Here is a 23,209-nt window from a genome sequence, read left to right as displayed (position 1 = left end):
TGACTAAGATGACTCCATATCTGGGAGAGAGTGTTTTGCTGATAAAAGCAATAGGATGTCCCTATTGCATTAAAACAGCCCATATACCATGTCCACTTACATCAATTTCAACAATAAAGGTCTTGTTAGCATTAGGCAATGCCAAAACTGGAGCCTGAATCAATGCAGTCTTCAGCTGTTCAAAGGCTACTGAAGCAGCAGGTGACCATTTGAAATTATCTTTCTTGAGAAGGTCAGTTAGTGGCTTGCTAATGGTACCAAACCCTCTGATAAACCTCCTGTAGTAACCAGCTAGCCCAAGGAATCCTTGAAGTTGTTTAACATTAGTAGTTAAGGGCCACTCCTTCACAACTTCTACCTTTTGAGGATTTGTTGAAACCCCTTCAGCAGTAATAAAATGCCCCAAATATTCTATCTTTTGAACCCCAAAGAAACATTTGCTCTGCTTAGCAAATAGTTGATGCTTCTTCATTTCTCCAAAAACAGATTTCAAATGTAACAGATGGTCATCCATATTGCTGCTATATATCAGTATGTCATCAAAAAGGACTAAGACATACTTCCTAAGGAACTTCTGGAAAACTGAGTTCATTAATCCTTGAAAAGTTGCCGGGGCATTTGACAACCCAAAGGGCATTACTAAATACTCATAATGACCGGCATGAGTTCTAAAAGCAGTCTTTGGTACATCCTCAACTGCCATCCTTAGTTGATGATAACCAGACCTCAAGTCTATCTTTGAGAAGATTTTGGATCCTCCTAATTCATCCAGTAGACCTTCTACAATAGGAATAAGAAATTTGTTTTTTTACTGTCTGTTTGTTCAAATCCCTATAATCAATGCACAACCTCCAAGTACCATCTTTCTTAACAATCAAACCTACAGGTGCAGCAAAAGGGCTGCTACTTGGCTGGATAATACCTTGATCTAGCATCTATTTTACTAAGGTTTTAATAACATCCTTCTTAACTGAGGGATATCTATATGGTCTTTTGTTTATAGGTTCGGTTCCAGCTTGAAGGACAATCCTATGATCAAACACTCCTCTAGATGGTGGTAATTGTGTAGGTTCTTTGAACAACTCCCTAAACTCATTTAACAAGTTCAGTAGCCTAGGATCTTGTTTAAATGTCTCTTTAGTTTCCAAAGAATAGCATTGTACTTCATTACATATAGCAGGCATTACTTGTATCATGTATAATTCAGATTGTTTACCTGAAATTCTAGCCAACTTTCCAGCTCCAAGAGTCAGAATTTACTTTCCTGATCCTCTAAGTACATGCTTCCTTCCTTTGTAATAGAACTCCATGGTGAGTGTTCTGAAGTTCATTTTTATATCCCCCAATATTAATAACCATTGAACTCCTAGTACCACCCACAAGATCCTAAGGGCAGTAGCAAGAATTCAGCAAAAATTCAGCTCCATGTAGAAGTCAAGAGATTTTGCCAACTCTATCCACCTTCAATATGTTTCCATTGGCTGCTGCTACTAGTTGTGGTGTAGTTGCTCTCACAGGGCATTTTAATCTCTCCACTAACTCAGGGTCCATAATATTGTGAGAGCTTCCTGTGTCCACTAACATGTGCAAAGGCTTTTGAGATGATACCCAGTCACTCTTAGTGTCATGTACCCCAAAGATCCATTCAGAGCATAAATGGAAATTCTCACCTGCTCCATTGGTTGTGACAATTCTATCTCTTGCTCTTCTAATTCATTCATTGATTCCTCTGAAAACAGCTCCTCTTCTGGTTCTTCTAGTTCAAGTAAGTATATTTGTTTCAAATTCTTACATTTATGTCCCACTATATATTTTTCATTGCAAAAGTAGCATAGACCTTTAGCGCTTTTTTCATTCATCTCGTCTAGACTCAGAGTCCTTCTTTTGAATCCCTTAGAAGTTTCAGCATTACCTTGGCTAGGAGTTGGTAACAATGATTTGCTATTATTTCTTTGATCTGTGATCCTTCTGGGAACACTGGTTGGTGCATTGTTTACTAAGAAGGGTGTCTAATAGCAGCTAAATAAGCCTCTTGCATTCTAGCCATTTTGTACACCTGTGTAAGGTAGTGGGATTGGTGAGTTTTACAACAATATTCAACTCATGTTTCAGTCCACCAAGAAAATAACTGATGGCATTTTCTTGTGTCAGACTAACTCTGGTGAGATTCCTTTCAAAAACAACTTGGTACTCCTTGACAGTACCTGTTTGTTCTGTTCTTCTTGATCTCTTCCATAGGATCATCAAAATCGACTCCAAATCTTTCCACCAATGCCATCACATACTCAGTCTATGTAGCCGGTTGGAAATATTGCCTATACCTCATAAATGTTAAATGTCACTGTATAACTTCACCTTCTAACTGCATTGCAGCCACCTCCACCCTTTCTTCAGTATGAACCTTCTCCATGGAGAAGAATTGCTCAATTTTGAACAGCCAGGACTTCAGATCTTCCCCATTAAACCTCAAGAATTCCATCCTCGACCACCTCGAGAAATTGGAGTTGTGATGGTTATAACTGGCTGGACTCTTTTCTCTTGGTGACCTTTCATCAGATAGTTAACCTTCATGTTGTATCATAGTTTTATTCCTTCGATTTTCTCCAGAATGAGTCAACTGTTCCTTTAGTTCAAGAACAGTTTGGTCCAAACGTTTCATATTTGAGACCTCTCCAGCTAAAGCCCAAACATCTGCGATTAATTTCTGCATCAATTCACGTAAATCCCCTGGTTCTTCTGTTGATGTCATTTGATCGAACACCTTTCGCCATAACTGCCGAGGATGATTAGCTCTGATACCACTGTTAACTCAATTGCAGAAATTCAATAAGGAATTCGAAGATCAGGCAGTTATTCAGGAGTTACAGAAAACTCGAGAAGTCCAGTTATGGAATTGTAAAGAAGTGTAGAGAGAGAGAGAGAGAGAGAGAGAGAGAGAGAGAGAGAGAGAGAGAGAGAGAGAGAGAGAGAGAGAGAGAGAAATGTAATAGTTCTAATTATGATTTGTAGCTATGAATTACAATGCTATATAAGAATTGAGAGTTGACTATTGTTTATTACAACTTAAGGAATCTTTCTCTAACTGCCTAACTAACTTCAACTAACCCCTAACTAACTTTTAACTACCAAGCTGACGTGCCATTGAACTGGATTGTTCTTGAGCTTACTGTGTATTTTGTATATCAGACACTCAGAAGCCCCAAGTAACAATTGCTTAGAAAAAATCAACCTTTACCTAGCTCAACCCCACAAACTGGATCATGGAATTAAAATTGTCCAAAACCATATAAGGATACAATCAGGGACAAAGCCAGAGACCAAGTTACGAGTTCAGCAAAATCCAATAACTTTGGTCCAAACTTTGAATTTGTCTTAAAAAACTATTATAATATGTACAAATTATTAGCTTAGAACCCAGTTACTTAAGAAAACTAAAATAATGAACCCATAAACTTCAAATAATAGTTTCGCCTCTGGATACATCTCATTTCTTCATACAATGTGAGACATTCTAAAATCCATCCTCCCCTCTGCACGCCAAGATAGGACATCTGAAGAGCGGACAATATTACATGATGCCCAATGTTAGATATATAGAGAATAGGGTGAATCTGGCTTTGAAACCCGTATTAAGAAAATAGAGCTCATTAGGTGAGTTGCCCAATAAGAAGATAACAATACAATCCTTTAACCACTGTGGAACATTCTTACACAATGATTCTAGTGATAACCATAATATAAATACAAGTGGGACGCAGTAGATGGTAGGGTCAATATATTATGAGCTCTACCTGGAGTAGTTGGTAGGGTCAAACCCAGCTACCACGAGTCAAGCAAGGTTATGGCCATGTATCTTTACTAGGAAATTTGTTCCAGCATCTCACCTTTTCAACTTACCTAAAATTGAGGCATAATTGTTTTGGTTGTATCTCAGTATGACGTATTCCTTGCAACATTAGGGAAGAGATCACTATTGACTAAAAGAGTCCGACAACTATATAAATCTCATGATCTTTTAAAGATATCTACTCAATTTAAGGCTAAAATTATTTCGTAGTTAATCAAAGAACATTTAATTATAATAATAAATACTACGACATATTAGGGGGGGAAAGGGTGAAAAGAAAAGCATGAATCATCATAATGCCTAGGTAATTCAATTCTATACAAAGGTTACAGAAGAAAGTCATTTACAAAAAGTATTTCATCCTGTCATCTTTTCTCATGGCGTTGTATACAGCTTGTACCTGGAGAGTGCAATGAAATTGCATGTCATTATAATGAAAACGGAGGAGTAGATTGTCGTATTTAAGGTGCAATAGATATACCTGCTCACTAGAAACAACCTGAATTGGCCCAATGTTCACTGATACATATTTCCCCCCTGAAGATAACTTCTGCCTCACCTTGCCCTGCATAGAAAAGCAGAAACATCTCAAATTTTGGATCAAGTTAAGCAAAAATAATCCTGGGATTAAAATTTAGTATTGCCTCATCCCTTGTTTGGTTACTAATTTTGGGATAAGTTATCCTAGAATTAAAAATAGTATCGAGATGCTTATACTTACCAGGAGATGGAATAGTATTCCCGGGATAAAACAGTATAATTCATAATCTCATGATTAATACAACATACCAAACAGTCAATAAGAAATAATACCAGGATAACTAATCCCGGTATAACTAATCCCAACATAACTTATCTTCAAACCAAACGACCCCTTAGCAGCTTAGACCAAAACCATCAAATCGACAAGAAGCTTATACACAATATTCCAGGAGAATAGAATAGTGAATTTTGCACTTGCCACTTTGGTATTTAGAAGTCAATAATTTCAGATTTCCATGATATACTTATTGCCTATACATTTGTTTTACCAAGTCCTCATATCCTCTCCACGCACTTACAGGCATAAACACATGTTCCTTTTGTAACACATGTACCTTTGTTTCTAAGAATACATCCTCATTTATCCTATTCCTTTGTGCTTTTTCACTCATTTCTTTTTAAGGAAGCGGTGTCCCAGAAGCGACAGAATTGTCCGCAAATGCGAAAATCGCTGGACAGTGTTATAATTCGAAGGTTTAGCTCATTCTTCATTGTTTGGAGATTTGGAGCTCGGCTAGAGGCGGCTTTTGGAGGGATTTTCACCACACTTTAGAGGGTAAGTAATCTCTACTTGATTTTGATGTTAGATCTTGATTCCCCATTGTTTTGTGCACTTGGAATATGGATTTGAAGGAGAAAAATTGGGGGGTTTTGTACTAGATTTTGGAGAGTGATTATTTGGGATTTGAACCCCGATTTGAAGTTGGATTTGAGTGAAACTTGTATATTTGAACTCGTATTGAAATGAATAATTGGGATTTGTGACTTTTGTCGGGTTTCGGGATGCTGACCCGAGTTGACTTTTTGGGTTGACTTTATGTATTTGATTAACGATTGAGCTTTATTGCTCCGTTATTGTTTCCTAAAGCATTATTTGACAACGTAGTATGTTATTTGACTAGATTCGAGCCGTTCGGAGGTCGATTCACATAGGAAGGCATTTTTGGAGCATTGACTTGACTCGTTTGAGGTAAATGTCTTGCCAAAACTGGATTGAGGCACTAGTTGCTTAAGTTATTGATGTTGGCTACGTACTGAGGTAGCATACATGCAAGGGGTTGAACCTATGTGCGTGCACTGGTTTATCCATGTTCGAGGTAGTTCTTGGGCTATGTTATGCATTGTTTGGGATATTGTAATTCTTGATATCATGCTTTATATGGTTGTATGACTACGTAACCTCGTAAATCATGCTAGAGATCATGTGTAGGTTTGCTTGTCCCTGTTTGAACATGATACTCATTGTTATGTGGCGTAACCGCCTAATTTGAGCAGTATTTGTACACTTCGCACATGCATACATGTTAGCATGCTATTTGATCAGTCCAGAAGTACGTGATTTGATATCCATTGAATTTATATATGGATTCTTGTATATGTTTGTGTTATGGACTGGTTTGACAGCACGTGAGTTGTTCGTGCGGGTTGAGTTGACTATGGCACGTGAATTGTCCGTGCGGATGTTATGACTATGGCACGTGAATTGTCCGTGCGGATGTTCTGACTATGCCACATGAGTTGTCCATGCAGCGTGTGGATAAGGATCCACCCCCCTAGGGTCGTCCTCTCATGTTTCAGTGTTGAGTTTTTGTGTATTTTCTCTATATGTAAATCCTTAGGTGTATACATGACTTTTACTGCGTATCTCCACTATATGCTAGCTCCGTACTTGTATTAATGCTTCTTTATATATTGTCGTTTCTGTCGATGAAATAATACACAGTATGTATCTTCTCTAGATGTCTCTCTCTGTGTGACTTAACATGCCTATTATTTGCATATCTTCTCTATATGTTGGAACATTATTCTATTACGAAACTAGTGCATATCTTCTCCATGTGCACTGTTGGCTTTATTTGCATTCATGCGTAGATTCTGTTATTGTTACTGTGTATTCGTATGTATCATGAACTGTACAGATTTATCACGTGAGTATCATTGGTGATTCTAGCCACTACTTCTCCGAGGTTAGTCATGATACTTGCTAAGTACATAGGATTGGTTGTACTCATACTACACTCTACACTTAATTGTGGAGATCCAAGTGTGGGACCTAGCTAAGAGTTGTGCTGGATTATTGTTGAGCTGCTGAGAGACAAGGTAATGCATTCCGATCGCAGTCATTTGCGTCTCTTCCTATTTCTGTTACTGTTGTTAGTCAGACAGTATTTTTAGATTACCAGACTACTACTCCTGTTGTAAAGCTCATGACTCTGTATTACCAATTCTGGGGGATTGATTGTATTGGCAGTCTTTATTTATGATATTTGGCTTTTAGGCTTGTATTATTCCGTAATTCGTTATCTTGTTGCGATATTGTTTATGATTGGCTTGCCTAACAAGTGGGTTAGGTGTCATCACGATCAGAGGTGGTTTTGGGTCGTGTCCTAACAGCTAGCATATGGACCCATAAAAAAAAGCAGTATACTTGCTTGGACAGTCAATAACTGGCTAGCCCTTATTTTCATTTTCCTAATAAGAGCTAATATATAAAAGCTGACAAGTTTAAGCTTACACGAGGTACCGGAAGATGGTAAATTACAACACATTTTAATGATCTCCTAACAAAAAAAGGTTACTGCCTAATGGTTAGCGTATGGACCTCAAGGAAAAGTAGAATTGTTTGGATAGTCAGAAACTGGCAAGTCTTTGGGTTTACAATTTTCCTGATAAGAGCTGATATATAAGAGCACCCGATTGGCAGCATACTTAATGCTTTGGAGCTTACACTACATATAATATCATCCACTAGCAGGGGAAGGTCACCAAAGGTTAGCATTTTGACCTCGAGGAACAACAATTTACTTGCTCGGACAGTCGGAAACTATCAGAGAGCTCTTCAAGCCCTCAATTTTACAATTTTCCATAAAAGAAACTAATGCAGCCGAACTAAGTTGACCACCATTAAGAGTATCTGTTAAGAATCAATTAGGATGGTTACATATCGATTGGGATGAGTACATGCTTGTAGTCATGAAATATTTTCCTATTTTACAACATGGATAAATGCCATTTAAAACCATTATAACTTTAGGGAATAATTAAGTTGGAAAGATACCAAAAGTTTCTTTCTTATTTCTTCACATACTAGGATGTTGTGTCCCTATTTTGATATAAAATAACAAGCACGTATGGATGCCCAAGCACTGTAAGCAAAGATGGTCCGAAGGAGGAAGCTTCGATTCATCACTATCTAGCAATCTCCGAACAACACAAACCACTCAGATTGGATGCCCAAGCACCGTAAGCAATGGCTCCTCACAGGAAGATGTATGCTAAGTTGCTCCGACACGGGAATTTAGGTGCCGCACCCGTGTCGACACGACACTAGTATAGGTGTGGGTATGGGATCCGTACCGGATCTGGTCCAACAATTTTGGGTACTTTGACCACAACGAACGGAAAAATTTGAGACGAGATACAATTTGATTCCTGGAATCAGAACCAAAACTAGGGTAGATTTGAAGAAAATAGCATACCTTATCTAGGAAATCAATCATTTACTTATCTACAATTGGAGAATAAACAAAAATACACACTTTACAAGTTATACATAAGTATTCTACAAAATTTCTCATAATTTAGAGATCTTTTATTTTATTTTATTTTTTGGATTATTTTTAGCCGGATCCCTGCACTCATATCCGTACTAGGATCCGTATCTCCGAATCTTAGAATTTACATCTCGAAAGATTCGACCTCTAGATTCGCACCCGTGTCCGAGCAATTTAGGATGTATGTGCACAACCCACGTGCCATCTCAACCTCGTTGTTTCATATGCGCCAACGCGTGAACCATCTCATACGGATCTCTTTTGAAAGCAATCATTCCACCGAGATCATCCAAGCCCTTATCATCATTCCGACTAATTACCACTCTCTTGAGGGTGTGTTTGATATAACGGAAAATGTTTTCTTGGAAAACAAGTAGTAATCTTATTTATTTTCCGGTGTTTGGTACGCGTAAACTTCCAAGCATATAAACCTCTGAACTCATAACTTTGGAACTTGTAAAATTTCGAACATGTAAACCGAAAGATGAAAAAACTAAAACTGAAAATATATAAAAAAAATATTTTTTTCTCGGGAGGGGGGGTTGCAGAAACAAAAAACGAAAAAACAAAAATTTGAAATGACAAAACAAAAAGTAAAAAAAAAAAAAGTGCGGGGGGTGGGGCAGTTGGGGGTGGGTGGTGCAGAAAAACGAAAAAACAGAAATTTGAAATTACAAAAAAAATAAAAAGTAAAACAAAAAAAAAAAAAATTGCGAGGGGGTTAGTAGGGTGGGTGATGACGAAAAAAAAAACTGAAATTTGAAAAAACAAAACCTTTTCTGAGAGTGGGGGTGGAGTGGGTAGGCATGGGGTGGGGTTAGGTAGGTGGGTGTGGGGTGGATTGGTAAGGGTGGGGAATAAGGTGGGGAAGGTTGAGAAAAGTTTTGGAAAATGTTTTCCCTTCTCTTGATAAGGAAAACATTTTCCTCCAATTGGAGAAAAATAAGTTCATAAGGAAAATGTTTTCCAAAATATTTAAACCAACCAAACATGGGAAAATTGGAAAACATTTTCACCAAACACACCCTGAATCTCAACAATTTAGCCTGTTTAGGTTCAAGCAACTACCAATGCTTTTTTCATCAGCTCAGTTCTTGCTTCGATTTTGTGCTTTTTTTATTTCTCTCTCCTTCATCTGAGTTGCTTCAACCATTTCTGCTTCGAGTTTAAATGCCTTCAAACCATTGCCTTTGAATTTCAATTGCCTTTGAATTCTCTATGTTGTTAGTTAATGGAGCTTAAAAGAGATTAATCTCTTTTTCAGTATGTGATCCCCTTTCTTCTACAATTCTCTACTTAATTAAAAAGTGAGGGGTTCAAGGACAATCGAGTCGTCATCGTCATCCAGTTGCTAGTCTGCTAGCATAGGCCAATGTAGTAATCTATTCGCTTAAATGACGCAGTCTTCATCCTGTGCATCAAGGATTCTACTTTGGTTCATTCAATCACATCTCAATTAACAAAAACATTTTCTCTGCAATCTATTTCCTTTGTCCTCTTGGATTATCACCTTAGCTTAATGCATCAAAAACTATAGTTAAAGGAATGTATGAGTCTCATACTCTTCCTTAATTTACACTTTAACTTCTATCCTCTTTGCACCTGCATATCTATATAATTTATATCGATTAGGTTTGACCGATAACATTAATTATTCTAAAACTTTCTTGGTTGACTGTCATGTGCAGGCCTGGACAGCTGAGTGGAATTGGACGCTAGTCACAGAACTTGTATCACCAATCCATACCAAAACCTTTTGTTGCTTTTACATCCACGAATTATTCTGATAACTAGGAACATCTAAGTATCTCTACTTTACAAAACAAATGGTCTCATCTGTGACGCATAGGTAAGATTGAAGAAATAACTACTTTACATGATCACAAATATCAAGACGATTATTTTGGATGTTTAAAATGAAGGTGAGATGAAAAATGGATGTTTACAATGAAGGTGAGATGTAAAGAGTTGATTGTCTTAAAGATCGACTAGTGTCAAAGGATACACCTAGATAAATGGTATCGATTATACTGATACTTTCTCTTAGATGGCTAAAATTGCATCTGCTCATCTCCTTATTTATATAGCCCATGTTCCATTCGCCACTTCATCAATTGGACACTAAAAATGCTTTTTTACATTGAGAGCTTTCTGAGAAGTTTTAAATGGAACAATTATAGTGCTTCTTTACTCAACAGGGGAGTCTGAATTAGTGTGTAGACTATGTCATCGCTCTATATTTTCCATTAATCCCCAAAGACATGGTTTGGGTGGTGTATCACTGCTGTCCAACAATTTAGCGTGCGTTCGAGTGAAGCAAATCATTCAGTATTTTTACAAGCATTTTTCGAGGCGAAGGTATTTTCTTGCATGTTTATGTTCATAACATTATCATACAGGTATGATCATGAAAGACATTAGTTAACTAAATAGCATTGTTCTAGTCATGTCCAGACCAAAAACTTGGGTAAAGTAAGATGGCTCCTAGACACTAACGGGACATATTCTAGCAATGTTATCATCATTTCACCAAAAAAAGAGTATGCTTTGGATATCTTGGAAGAAATTGATAAGATAAACTTGTTTTGAGACATGAGAGCCTCTAGAGGATTTTTTTGATGAAGACAAATAAAGATTAGTGATCTAAAACAGACTCGAACCTGGGCCGCACACAAGAAAACTTTTTGAGAAACATGTTCTCAACACTGCACAGGAACCCACCTTCTAGAGGATTCAAGTCGATACCGGGGACTTGTAGGCTAGCTTGATTATCTCTCCGTCACATGACCAGATATCTTACTGTATGGCTAGTCAGTTTCTCCTGAAGTCATTGGAATGACATATTTCACATTCAAAAATAAATCAGGGATCTTAGGGACAAGGTTTATTGTGTAAGGACATAGGACATACTGTCACAACCCGCACTTTGGAGTTGTGACTTCGTCCAAGAACTGGTGAGAAAAGGCTCTTCTGATTGTCTGACGTAAACTTGTCTACTCAGGTAACTTGGACTTTTTAATTTTAAGCATAGGGGGGTATAGGTGATGAAAGCTCCGACCTGCCTCCCCCATACATGCTGCCACCAAGCCGTATTGAATGAGCTACCTTGAGGGCAACCTCAAGGGCCTGCCTGGATGACTCAAAGGAGTATCCTAGGTATCCACACGAGTTAGGGAACTCTATGGACGGCGCGACGCCTTCGGGCTAGCGTTGGGCACCAAATGGGCGGTGGAGGTTGATATGGGACGAATGTGCCCCGCAGGCTGCCGAAATGTTGGACGAGACCCCCGTGCCAATTGGATACTTGATGCACCTATCTTAGGGGCATCATGTGTCGACTTGTGAGCATGGCTTGGGTTCAACCATGCGAGCAAGGGTCTGTTGGCCTAAACGTGCAGTTGTGGGGCGACACTGCACTATTCGGGATAGAAGGGTGTCGCGAGGGCTATGTATGGGCATGGCACGAAAGACGCGCATGACAATGGCCAAGGACTAAAGGTTGCCTTACTCGGGCGAAGCACAAGCCGGTTGCGGATGCACTAGGCGAGTGTCAAGCTTGAGGATTGGGTTATGCACGCGAGAGCGATGCTCAGTCTTAAGCGAAGGACAAGACATGTCCTAAGTCAACCCCCAGGGCGCGCATGGATTATGATCCTAAGACGAGAAGCGCCACGACATGTCTAGGGCCAAGTGCTTAGACATCTTACGGGCGGCACAAGTTGGAGCATGTCTTCCATGCATGCTTACCACAGGTACAGGATAGTGCTTGAAAACCTGGGAAAGGAGATAGGCTAGCCTGCAGCGAGGGGAACTACAGGCAGTGCACGGCCAATTCGGTGCCGCTGGCGAGCGTAAGGAAACGGGCCCGTGACATGTGGTATCAGAGCTGATTAAGGCCATACTATGCCATGGCACAATGTCAAGGCAAGGGTGGAGATGGCGAGTGCATTTTGGATGTCAGTGTGGAGATCATGTCAAAGCAGAGATTGATGTTCATATGCCACCAGAGATCGAGAACCCGATACTGCTGGTCGAGGAAATAAATGGGTGATTCCACTTTCTTTCGAAAGTCTAGGGTGCTACTGAATGTGGTAATATGCCGATGAGTCGGATGGTCAAGAGAAGGCCATGTTTGCCGGGTCGAGCAACCATATTGCAACGAGTGGGAGCCATGGACTATAAACTTTGGGCATGATCATAGCAGAGATCTTGCCAAGGATGCGCGCGACGCATCAGTTGAGTGTCTTCCCTACGAGATAGACTTTTGGACTGCCTGAGGGCATTGCCAAGGTGAGGAGACGAATTCGAGGGCATAGCGAAGCTTCAGAATTGGGCGGATTTCCAAGTTGGAAGATGTCATCATTCTGGAAAGGAGTACGCCGAATGATTGGGGACCATTGAGAGTCCAAGTGCGAGGCACAACCGGACCGGGAAGCCGTGCTAGCAGGACCAAGAGAGTACCTGTCTATAGGGCGAGTAGTAACCTACTACCGGGAACATTGGGTACTTACTGAGGAAGTAACAGCTGGAAAACAAAGAGCTTTGTTCGGAAATGCGGCGATGCTATAACTTTGAGAATGTAGTACTCACCAAGAGTCGTCCAAGAGTTGGCCGAATACCAAGTGGGACGACAGCGCTAAGAAGTATCCTCCACATTGAGTGTGGGAGGATCCCTCCTATAAGAGGCATAAGGGCGAAGTTGTGAGTCCGGAAGCGAACACATCTTCAAAGGTACTGAGGGCAAGGAAAAGCTACGGGAGCGAAAGGCTACGGGAGCTATGCCGGAGGGCGTTATAAGGCTATGTGAGCGATTGAGCTACTAGAGACGCGCCAAAGAGCACGTTGATGTGCTTACCATTGAAGGAAAAGCTTCAGACGGATATGAAGGCCGTGAGAGTCATGGTGTGATTGACTAGTGTGGGTCAATCACAAAGTTAGACACTAGAGGGTGCAAGTGCGGAGGCACTTTCCAAGTGAACACCGAAAGGAGGTGAAATGCAGAGGCACGCTTGGAAGATACTTGGGGGAGAAGTGCATGGGGCACGACTCCTTTTAAGGAGGACTTCAAGGAAGTCCAACCCACAAGACAAAGGGGGCCGAAATGTACATACCTAAGGGGGCAGACTCCGGGATGTCTTAGGCCATAATGTGTCATCAGGGACGAGGACATAATAAGTGTGGGAGGATGTCACAACCCGCACTTTGGGGTTGTGACTTCGGCCAAGAACTGGTGAGAAAAGGCTCTTCTGATTGTCTGACGTAGACTTGTCTACTCAAGTAACTTGGACTTTTTAATTTTAAGCATATATAAGGGGTGTATAGGTGATGAAAGCTCCGACCTGCCTCCCCTATACGTGCTGCCACCAAGCCGTATTGAATGAGCTACCTTGAGGGCAACCTCAAGGGCCTGCCTGGATGACTCAAAGGAGTATCCTAGGTATCCATACGAGTTAGGGAGCTCTATGGACGGCGCGACGCCTTCGGGCTAGCGTTGGGCACCAAACGGGCGCTGGAGGTTGATATGTGGGACGGTTGTGCCCCGCGGGCTGCCGAAATGTTGGACGAGACCCCCGTGCTAATTGGATACTTGATGCACCTATCTTAGGGGCATCATGTGTCGACTTGTGAGCATGGCTTGGGTTCAACCATGCGAGCAAGGGTCCGTTGGACTAAACGTGCAGTTGTGGGGCGACACTGCACTATTCGGGATGGAAATGTGTCGCGAGGGCTATGTATGGGCATGGCACGAAAGACGCGCATGACAATGGCCAAAGACTAAAGGTTGCCTTACTCGGACGAAGCACAAGCCGAATGCGGATGCACTAGGCGAGTGTCAAGCTTGAGGATTGGGCTGTGCACGCGAGAGCGATGCTCAGTCTTAAGCGAAGGACAAGACATGTCCTAAGCCAACTCCCAGGGCGCGCATGGATTATGATCCTAAGACGAGAAGTGCCACGACATGTCTAGGTCCAAGTGCTTAGACATCTTACGGGCGGCACAAGTTGGAGCATGCCTTCCAGGCAGGCTTCACCACAGGCACAGGATCGTGCTTGAAAACCAGGGAAAGGAGATAGGCTGGCCTGCAGCGAGGGGAACTGCAGGCGCCGCACGGGCAATTCGGTGCCGTTGGCGAGAGTAAGGAAACGGGCCCGTGACACATACACATTATTTGGTACTCCAATGATACAAAATAGTTGGTTCACTAGGGAATCATTGGCTTATGTGACATCATCTCATTAATCAAGCTGATAATTCCTCAACACCTCTTCTTTCTCTTTAACCCCAGAAACCATCTTTGTTCGCCATTTTCCAGCTCTTAGAATTATCTCTCTCACATGACCAGATATCTTACTGTATGGCTAGTCAGTTTCTCCTGAATCCTTTGAAGTCATTGGAATGACATATTTTACATTCAAAAGTAAATCAGGGATCTTAGGGACAAGGTCTATTGTATAAGGACATAGGACATACACATTATTTGGTACTCCAATGATACAAAATAGTTGGTTCACTAGGGAATCATTGGCTTGTGTGACATCATCTCCTTAATCAAGCTGATAATTCCTCAACACCTCTTCTTTCTCTTTAGCCCCAGAAACCATCTTTGTTCGCCATTTTTTAGCTCTTAGAATTATCTCTCACACGACCAGATATCTCACTGTATGGTTAGTCAGGTTCTCCTGAATCCTTTTATGTCATTGGAATGACATAGTTCACATTGAAAAATAAATCAGAGATCTTAGGGACAAGGTCTATTGTATAAGGACATATGACATACACATTATTTGGTACTCCAATGATACAAAATAGTTGGTTCACTAGGGAATCATTGGCTTTTGTGACATCATCTCCTTAAGCAAGCTGATAATTCCTCAACACCTCTTCTTTCTCTTTAACCCCAGAAACCAACTTTGTTCGCCATTTTCCAGCTCTTAGAATTATCTCTTTGAGCTCACACTTATGCCCAATCCATGCACGTTAACAGACGCCTAAGTTGCTCGGACTCGGGTGCGGGTATCCGATACGGGACGGATCCGAGTATCGGATTCGGCAAAATCTAAATTTTAAGATTCGGGGGTGCGGATCCGGATATGGATACGAGTGCGGGGGATTCGGCTAATAAAAAATAAAGCTATAAAAATATTGTAAATTTTGAGAGATATTTTGTGAAAAACTTACATGAATATTGTACAATTCAATCTTTCATTCTGCAAGATGGACATTATTCTTTCATTGTTCTAAATCTGTTTTATTTTTGATTTTGAGAAATCAAAATCTCAATTTTTCTCCCAAATTTGTCGATGGACTCCGGTCAAAGTGTCCGAAGTCAGTTGACCGTATCCGAGACGTATCCCGTCCCGGTATCGGTATCCGTCCCGTATCAGGACAGGGACGGCACCAAAATCGAAGAGTCCGCGCAACTTAGATAGACGCCCACTCCCACCGGCTACGTATTAGCTCGGTGTCAACTATTGCTTGTATCTCATTTCCCTTTTTCCTCTTTCTTTTTTTCTTTTTTTTTTTGGTTTTGGGGGGGGGGGGGGTGCAGGAGGGGGTTACACATAATTTTGAGAAATTTCGTACAGAATCCCAAACAACCTAATAAGACACACTAGGGGATACAAGGAAAATCTGCACCACATTTGCTTAATATGATCCTCTTCTTTGCCTTGTGTATGTCAATGTAAAAAATAACACCCTCTTTGTCTTATAATGTTGCAGGTTTCAGACAGGGGCCATAATATGTAATTGATCAATTCACTGGACCAAAGGGCTGGGTATGAAGTAAACACCTGCATTTGCAGAAACTTGTCTAGCCTATTACTCTAGGATTTAATTCCACAATCATTTAATATTGTGATAATGATATACCAATAAAAAATGCCAACTGTAGCAGCACTGCAAGTGAACCAACACGTCATGCTCCACTACAGCTTGGACTAGCTCCAACTTTATTGAGCTCAAGGCCCAAGATATTATAGCCCTTCTTTCGTGGACCTTTTATGCGTAAACCTGCAGGCTTGCAGTTGGATCTTCCTTTATTTACCTTCATCTAGTTAGCTGCAGTATTCTCTCCCATGTCAGTCACAGTGCCCAACCATAGCAACAATTCCTTTTTTTCTTTCTTTCTTTTGCGAAAGGATGGAAGAGCTCATACTGCGGACAAGGATGATAGTTATATTTCCAAAGACAAGGCATATATGGTTCATAATCCACTCAGGTTTAACCTATGGCGGTAATTGTAACGACCCCGCCAGTCGTTTTGAGTTCTAGAACCCCGATCCCCTATTTGTTGCTTCCTGTAGGTCCATTTGAAGTTATATGACTTGCGTAGATTGGTGGTTTGATTTTCGTGGGGTTCGAGAGTGGTTGGAACACTTAGTTCTATGTTGAAAGCTTTAAGTTGTAAGAATTGACCAAGGTATGACTTTTAAGTAAACGACCGAGGAATCCGGATTTGAAGGTTTCAATAGGTTCATATGATGATTTTGTACATAGATTTGGTTTTGGAGGTTCCTAAGAGGAGTTGGCACCATTTCTCGAAAGTTGGCATTTTGACGGATCTTTGGAGTTCATAAGTTTGACTAATAGTTGACTTTGATATTATCGGATTTCGATTGGTATCATGGGACTATGGATAGATTTGTGTAGCTGAATGGAACTTGTATGTAAAATTTGGTGGAGATCCGAGGTATCTAGGTATGAATCGGACGCTTGGTTGGAAGTATAGGAGCTTATGAACTTAAGAGAGCTCAATGCGTGGTTTGGCATTCGATTCTTAGATGGAGATGATTCTATATGTGTTTTGAGGCCTTTGATATGTTCGATTAGTGTTTATGAACTTGTTGGAATATTTGGATGGAGTCTCGGAGGGCTCGGGTGAGTTTCGGACCATCCGGAGCATGTTTAAGATTGCTGGTTTTACTAGTGTATATGTGCATTGCGAACGTGAGGATTAGGTCGTGTTCGTGTAGAAGAAGTTTGGCAGGTGAGGATTTGTTCTTTGCGATCGTGTAGAAGAGGCATGTGATCGCAAAGTGTTGGCTGAGTGAGCATCGTGGTCGTGTGGGGTCTCTCGCGATCGCATAGAGAAGTCTGACGACTAGGGGTGAGTGCTAGTGCTTCGTTATCGTGTGGTTGCATATGCGATCACGTAGGTGTGTCAGGTGAAGCTTCGCAATTGCGTGGCTCTGTCCACGATCGCATAGGAGGGTGGTCAGGTGGTGGACTTTTGCGCATCGTGATCGCGTGGGTTGTGACCGCGATCGCGAGAGTAATGCTGGCAGGGGTATTTTTAAGTCCAAATTTCGGAACTTCGCTCATTTTTTACCATTTTTGAGTTTTGGAGATTTTGAAGAGGGATTTCACTACACTCTCAAGGGTAAGTAATTTTCACTTGATTTTGATCGTATATCTTGATTCCCCATGGATTTCTACACCAAGAACATGGAATTTTAAAGTGAAATTTGGGATTTTTGTCTACAACTTAAGAGAGTGTATTTTGAGGTTTTGATTACCGATTTTTACGAATTTGGAATCTAGTCACATATTTGGGTTCGTGGGGTTATGGGTTTTCACCTTGTTAGGAGATTACTGGAGCAATATAGGGAGAGGAAGAGGGGTTTACATATGGTTTTATCGACTTAAAGAAGGCTTACGATAAAGTGTCGAGGGAAGTTCTATGGAGATGTTTGGAGGCTAGAAGTGTTCTTGGCTATTAAGGGCATGTATGATAGAGCTAAGACTCGGAAGAGGGCAGTAGGAGGGGACTTGAAATACTTCCAGTTGTGATAGGGTTGCACCAAGGGTCAGCCGTCAGCCCATTTTATTTGCCCTGGCGATCCAAGCACTGACGCGCCACATTCAAGGAGAGGTATCGTGGTGCATGTTATTTGCATATGACATTGTACTGATTGACGAGACGCAAGACGGTGTTAATGAGAGGTTAAAGGTTTGGAGACAAACCCTGCAGTCTAATGGTTTCAAGTTGAGCAGGACCAAGACAGAATACTTAGAGTGCAAGTTCAGTGGTCCGACTCAGGAAGTGGACGAAGTCGTGAGGCTTGATCCACAAGTCTTCCCTAGGAGAGAGTTTCAAGTACCTTTGGGTCAGTTAATATAAGGGAATGGGCAGATTGACGAGCATGTCACGTATCGTATTGGGGCCGGGTAGATGAAATGGATGCTCGCTTCCGGTATTTTGTGTGATAAAAATGTGCCACCAAACTTAAAGGTAAGTTCTATAGAACGGTAGTCAGACCGACTATGTTGTATGGGACTGAGTATTGCCAGTCAAGAACTCCCATGTCAGATGATGAAGGTGGCTAGAATGACGATGTTGAGATGGATGTGCGAGCATACCAGGTTAGATAAAATTAGAAATGAAGCTATTCGGGATAAGGTAGGTGTGGCCCCTATAGAGGAGAAGATGCGGGAAGCGAGACTTATATGGTTCGGGCATGTGAAGATGAGAGGCACGGATGCCCCAGTGAGGAGGTGTGAGAGGTTGGTCTTGGAGGGCCTAAAAATAGGTAGAAGTAGGCCGAAGAAGTATCGGGGAGAGGTAATTAGGCAAGACATCGTGATGCTCCAGCTTACTGAGGACATGATTGTGAATAGGAAGGTGTGGAGGTTGAGAATTAAGGTAGAGGGGGTTAGGTAGTCGAGCGTTATCCTTGCTTGCACCAGTAGCTTTAATGCATTACTTAGTGTCAGTCTTGTATTTTTTTATTCTTAGATTTCTGTTATTATTTGTTGTTTCTATTGCTCCGGTTTTCTGATTGCATTACTTAGTGTTAGTTTTGTTATTTCGCTTCGGTTTTCTGATCGGTTTGCTTGTTGTTGCTCCTTCCTTTTATCTTTCCTGGGCCGAGGGTCTACCGGAAATAACCTCTCTACTTTCTTAAAGTAGGGGTAAAGTCTACGTATACACTACCTCCCAGACCCCACTTGTAGGATTACACTCGGTTTTTTATTATTGTTGTTGTTGTAGTGGGGTTATGGGTTAACGGGATCTAGTCCTAGACTCGGGTTTTGACCATGTGGGCTCGGGTTGACTTTTATTGACTTTTTAGAATAGATTAAAGATTGAAGTTTATTGCATGGAATTGGTTTTTATGACTTTATTTGACATTATTGAGTATCATATGGCTAGATTTGAGACGGTTGGAGGTGAATTCTGAAGGAAAAGTGGTATTGGATTGTTAAACTTGTTCCAGGAAGAGGCAAGTTTCTTGGTTGACCTCGACTTGAGGAAAACTACTTGTAAATGGTTTTATGTGCTATGTGATATGTGCTTTGTGTGTTGGGGGCGATGTGTATGCGTGGTGACGAGCGTATATATGTACGCCAAGGTTATAGCATGCTCGGGTAGAGTTAGTATTATTCATGCTTTTGTTCGTTTCAATGTATTATTTGTGTATGCTATAATGGGTTATGAGACCACGCAATTATTCACATGTTAGTGAACATGTTTAGGCCTTGTTGTCGGAGACATGAGAGATGTCTTTTGATATGTTGGTTGCCTATTGCACCTTAGTCATGCTTATCACTTCCGTAGTGTAACCTTTTCCCATTTCCCATATATATATATATATATATATATATATATATATATATATATATGCATTGCAAGATTTTTGTCGTTGATACACATATGTTTGGTATGGATGGATCAGATTGCACGGCACAACGATATGGCTATTGGATCGGGTTGCACTCCGCAACTTTATTTTTATGGGATCAGGTTGCTCGCCGCAACGGATATGATATCTTGTGCTTATTTTTTCTGTATTACTTCTCCCTTGTGGAATTGGTTCATAAGGTTATGCTTATGTTGTTATATCCGTGAAATTTGTTTATTAGTTCTCTTATTTGATCCCTTTTATTACTTAGCGCCTTTTCTCTTGTTTTGTTTTCTGTTTATTACTTGCACCGGCTTATAAAGTAAGTGTCATGTCTTAGCCTCGTCACTACTTCGTTGAGGTTAGGCTCGATACTTACTGAGTACATTGGGTCGGATATACGCATGCTACACTTCTGCATTTCTTATGCAGATTAGTTATTGGTACCAGCGGAGTTCATAGAGGTGGTTAGCTGTGGACATTGCAGACTCGAGGTAGTGTTGCATATCCGTTTGCGGGCCTTGGAGTTCCCTTCCTTATCTTTATTACTGTTACTTGATTTGAACAATATTGTATTTACTTCAAACCTTTGTATTTAGCACTCAGTAGAACTCATGTACTTGGTGACACCATTTCTGGGGGTTGTATGTTGTTCCGTACTTTTACTTCAATATAAGATTTATTATCTATGGCATAAACCTAATTTAGCAAATTGTTATAATTCTTACTATTGTTATTGAATATTTGGTAGTTGTAACTGCTGATCGTGTAGCCAGTGTATTAGATGTCATCACGATCTTTGGTGGGATTTTGGGTCGTGACAGTAATCCAGCTCCTTGATTCTTCAAAGTTCGCCTCGGAAATTAGTGAAGAACGCTTTACATTTTGTATTTTGTTTAAGGAAGTGGGTTGATTGTCTTGGCTAAGTTGAAGAAACTCAAAAGCTCATAATTTCACGGTTCATTTCTCTCGGTTCTTCTTATTTTTCAAAATTTCAGCTGCTTTTATTATATTAGAAAGCAGAATTCTATCATAGACTATCAAAATTTTCATTAGTTTAGTCTAGCTACTAAGAGTTACACTAATAATTTTTTTTAATAACCGAGAAATCCCCGAGGCTAGTGGTGCAATGTTCGAAATTCGGTGGATAATGGGTCCTCTCTACTCTTCTCACTTAAATACCATGCTTTTGTCTGCAACATGGATCGAACACGTGATATGTGCCTAACCCATGCATCACGTATTGTGCTCTTACCACTAGACCAAAGCATCTGGGCTATTCACACTATGTTTCTTTTAAGCTAAATGCTTTAAATGAATCTTATGGTAAGCTAAGGAGCAGTTGTGTTCCGCATCGTGGAAGATCGTTAAAGCCTTAATGTCTCATATGAACTTGCTAAGTTGAAGGAAAATATAACTTCACATTCATTTGAGTTTTTATCTCATAGTTTCCAACTCAACATTCAAGCAAATTACCAATGGCAAAAATTGTTGGGCAATGCATAATATTATATTGTAATGAAAATTGCATCTAAGCACAGACAACCTCATTTCAAAGGCAACCTCACGACTTCTCCTATTACTTTATCATACAAGCATTCTTAATTCGATGATCCTTCTTAATAACATAGCTAAGTTGCTACTTATTCACACAGTTCTAGCTAGTTCATTAACTTGATTTCAATTAATACCAAATAGCATGTGCCAATGGGCTATATAGCACTAGAAAAAGATAATCCTGCCATCATCAGATTTACACTTTGGAAGACAAAATACCAACTCAGGCTAGTTATGTAATCCCCAAAATTTCCCAAGTCCTAAATCTTCAAATTTAATAAGTAATATAGTCATCCAAATCTAAATAGGTGCAAAACTAGTGTATTATCATTTTCACTTACCTCAGAGATGGGCTGTTGTATCACTGATTCAACAGCAACAACCATAGCCTGCACAAAATCATCACCTCCAGTACCAATAGCTGTAAATCCTCTTTCAGTAGGGTAAGAATTCACCTGTCAAGTAAAAAATAAATATTGCAAAATGAAGAAAGGGTTGTATCCATTTAGGAAAACGCACCTTTTTATCGAGAGCAAGCCACTCATTAGTAGCATCATCCTGCACTGTGCCTCCAATTATGACATTCGTTGTTTGTCCAACCCTCCCTTCACTCTTGGACACTTCTAATAAATTCAAAAATAATTTCAATGTAAGTTAAACATCTATCTTGTATTACTAAATTAAAAGAAAAAAGATAGAATTTGGGTTGACCTGAGATGGCCTTAAGGACAGCTTCTTGAGGAGGACCTTGTTCAGAGTCACCCTCAGATGCCAATGGGCTTTTATTGTTAGAGCACTTCAGATACTGACTTCTTTTATAATTTTGGGAATTGATGAAATTACAGCCACATCTTATTAAATTGGTTTTGGTGCATTTCTGAGTATGAAAAAATGCCCAAGTTGATTTCCGGGGAAGAGGTCTCCATGTTTCCGTCAGGAAAATGCTTCCGAGATTCCCACACGCCATTTTGTTGGTGGTCTTTGTCTCTTATCTTGATATATACTATATATCTGAGAGCTTTATTCTCTGTGTTGCAAAGAAATGACACCACATAACGGCTTGTTCTGGCACGTTTAAAGCATAGCCGCTTTTTAAAAACTATTTAAAATTTAGTCATCAGTGACACACTACTATAGGGGTGTCAAACCGGTCGAGTCGGGTCGGGCATGAACAGGTCGAAAATGGGTAATTTAAAAACGAATAAGTTATCCAACCCGATCCGTATTTAAAACGGATAAAAACGGGTTATCCGGCGGATAATATGGATATCATATTATCCATGGCTTCTTGAATATGAGTACGTTTGGGAGAATTCCTAATCTCCCAAACTTGAGGAACCCCAATTTGAGGCTTTACAAATGTAAATGCTAAACCCATTAGTTATCCATTTTCTAAGTGGATAATATGGTTCTTATCCATATTCGATCCGTTTTTAAAAAGTTCATTATCCAACTCACTTTTTAATGAATAACTATTTTCTTTTAACCATTTTGCCACCCTTAGTCGTCACTATGTAGAATTTTTGGATAAACATAACCCTAACTTAACACCAATAACTTTAGACCATCCTATGCCAGATGACAACTTCAAATATGAAGGTTTGAAGTTTGAAGACCTAAACTTAAAATCAAAACTTTAGACTGTCTTGGTTTTAACTACTCATATTTTAAACCTTCAGTTCTGGGCAAAGCTTTACTAACATTAATGTTTATGCGCTCTTGTTATGAGACAAACACAAAAGTTAAGCCTACAAATTAAAATTTCTACTTCAAGATTGGTTGAGGCTGTATCTTTGCCTTCAGACTGTTTTGTTTCATGCTGCTTCTTATTATTACCATCTTATGGACACAATAGAAACTAAAAA

At 40.2% G+C, this 23,209-nt stretch overlaps 1 protein-coding gene across 1 annotated transcript; it reads right to left on the bottom strand.

Annotated features, from left to right (window-relative positions):
• Positions 1-4,013: 4,013 nt before the first annotated feature.
• On the bottom strand, positions 4,014-22,406 carry LOC107830965 (uncharacterized). The gene is made up of 5 exons (XM_075230921.1): positions 22,056-22,406; positions 21,864-21,967; positions 21,686-21,799; positions 4,329-4,412; positions 4,014-4,247 (listed from the first exon to the last, which is right to left on the bottom strand). Exons 1-5 carry the CDS (start codon positions 22,309-22,311, stop codon positions 4,191-4,193), a joined length of 615 nt encoding a protein of 204 aa, XP_075087022.1. The 5' UTR covers positions 22,312-22,406; the 3' UTR covers positions 4,014-4,190.
• Positions 22,407-23,209: the final 803 nt, after the last annotated feature.

The sequence above is a fragment of the Nicotiana tabacum genome, chromosome 15, assembly GCF_000715075.1.
Source record: "Nicotiana tabacum cultivar K326 chromosome 15, ASM71507v2, whole genome shotgun sequence".
In the NCBI taxonomy this organism is placed as follows: Eukaryota; Viridiplantae; Streptophyta; class Magnoliopsida; order Solanales; family Solanaceae; genus Nicotiana; species Nicotiana tabacum.
Note: the sequence above shows the minus strand (reverse complement) of the source record. Positions and strands in the feature narration are given on the sequence as shown.

Excerpts from the sequence above, each read along its gene's own strand:
- LOC107830965 (XM_075230921.1), bottom strand. The coding sequence starts at position 22,311 with ATGGCGTGTGGGAATCTCGGAAGCATTTTCCTGACGGAAACATGGAGA. Across the intron at positions 21,968-22,055 it reads TGTCCTTAAGGCCATCTCAG|AAGTGTCCAAGAGTGAAGGG; the intron begins GTCAACCCAAAT and ends TGAATTTATTAG. Across the intron at positions 21,800-21,863 it reads GGCTTGCTCTCGATAAAAAG|GTGAATTCTTACCCTACTGA; the intron begins GTGCGTTTTCCT and ends TTTACTTGACAG.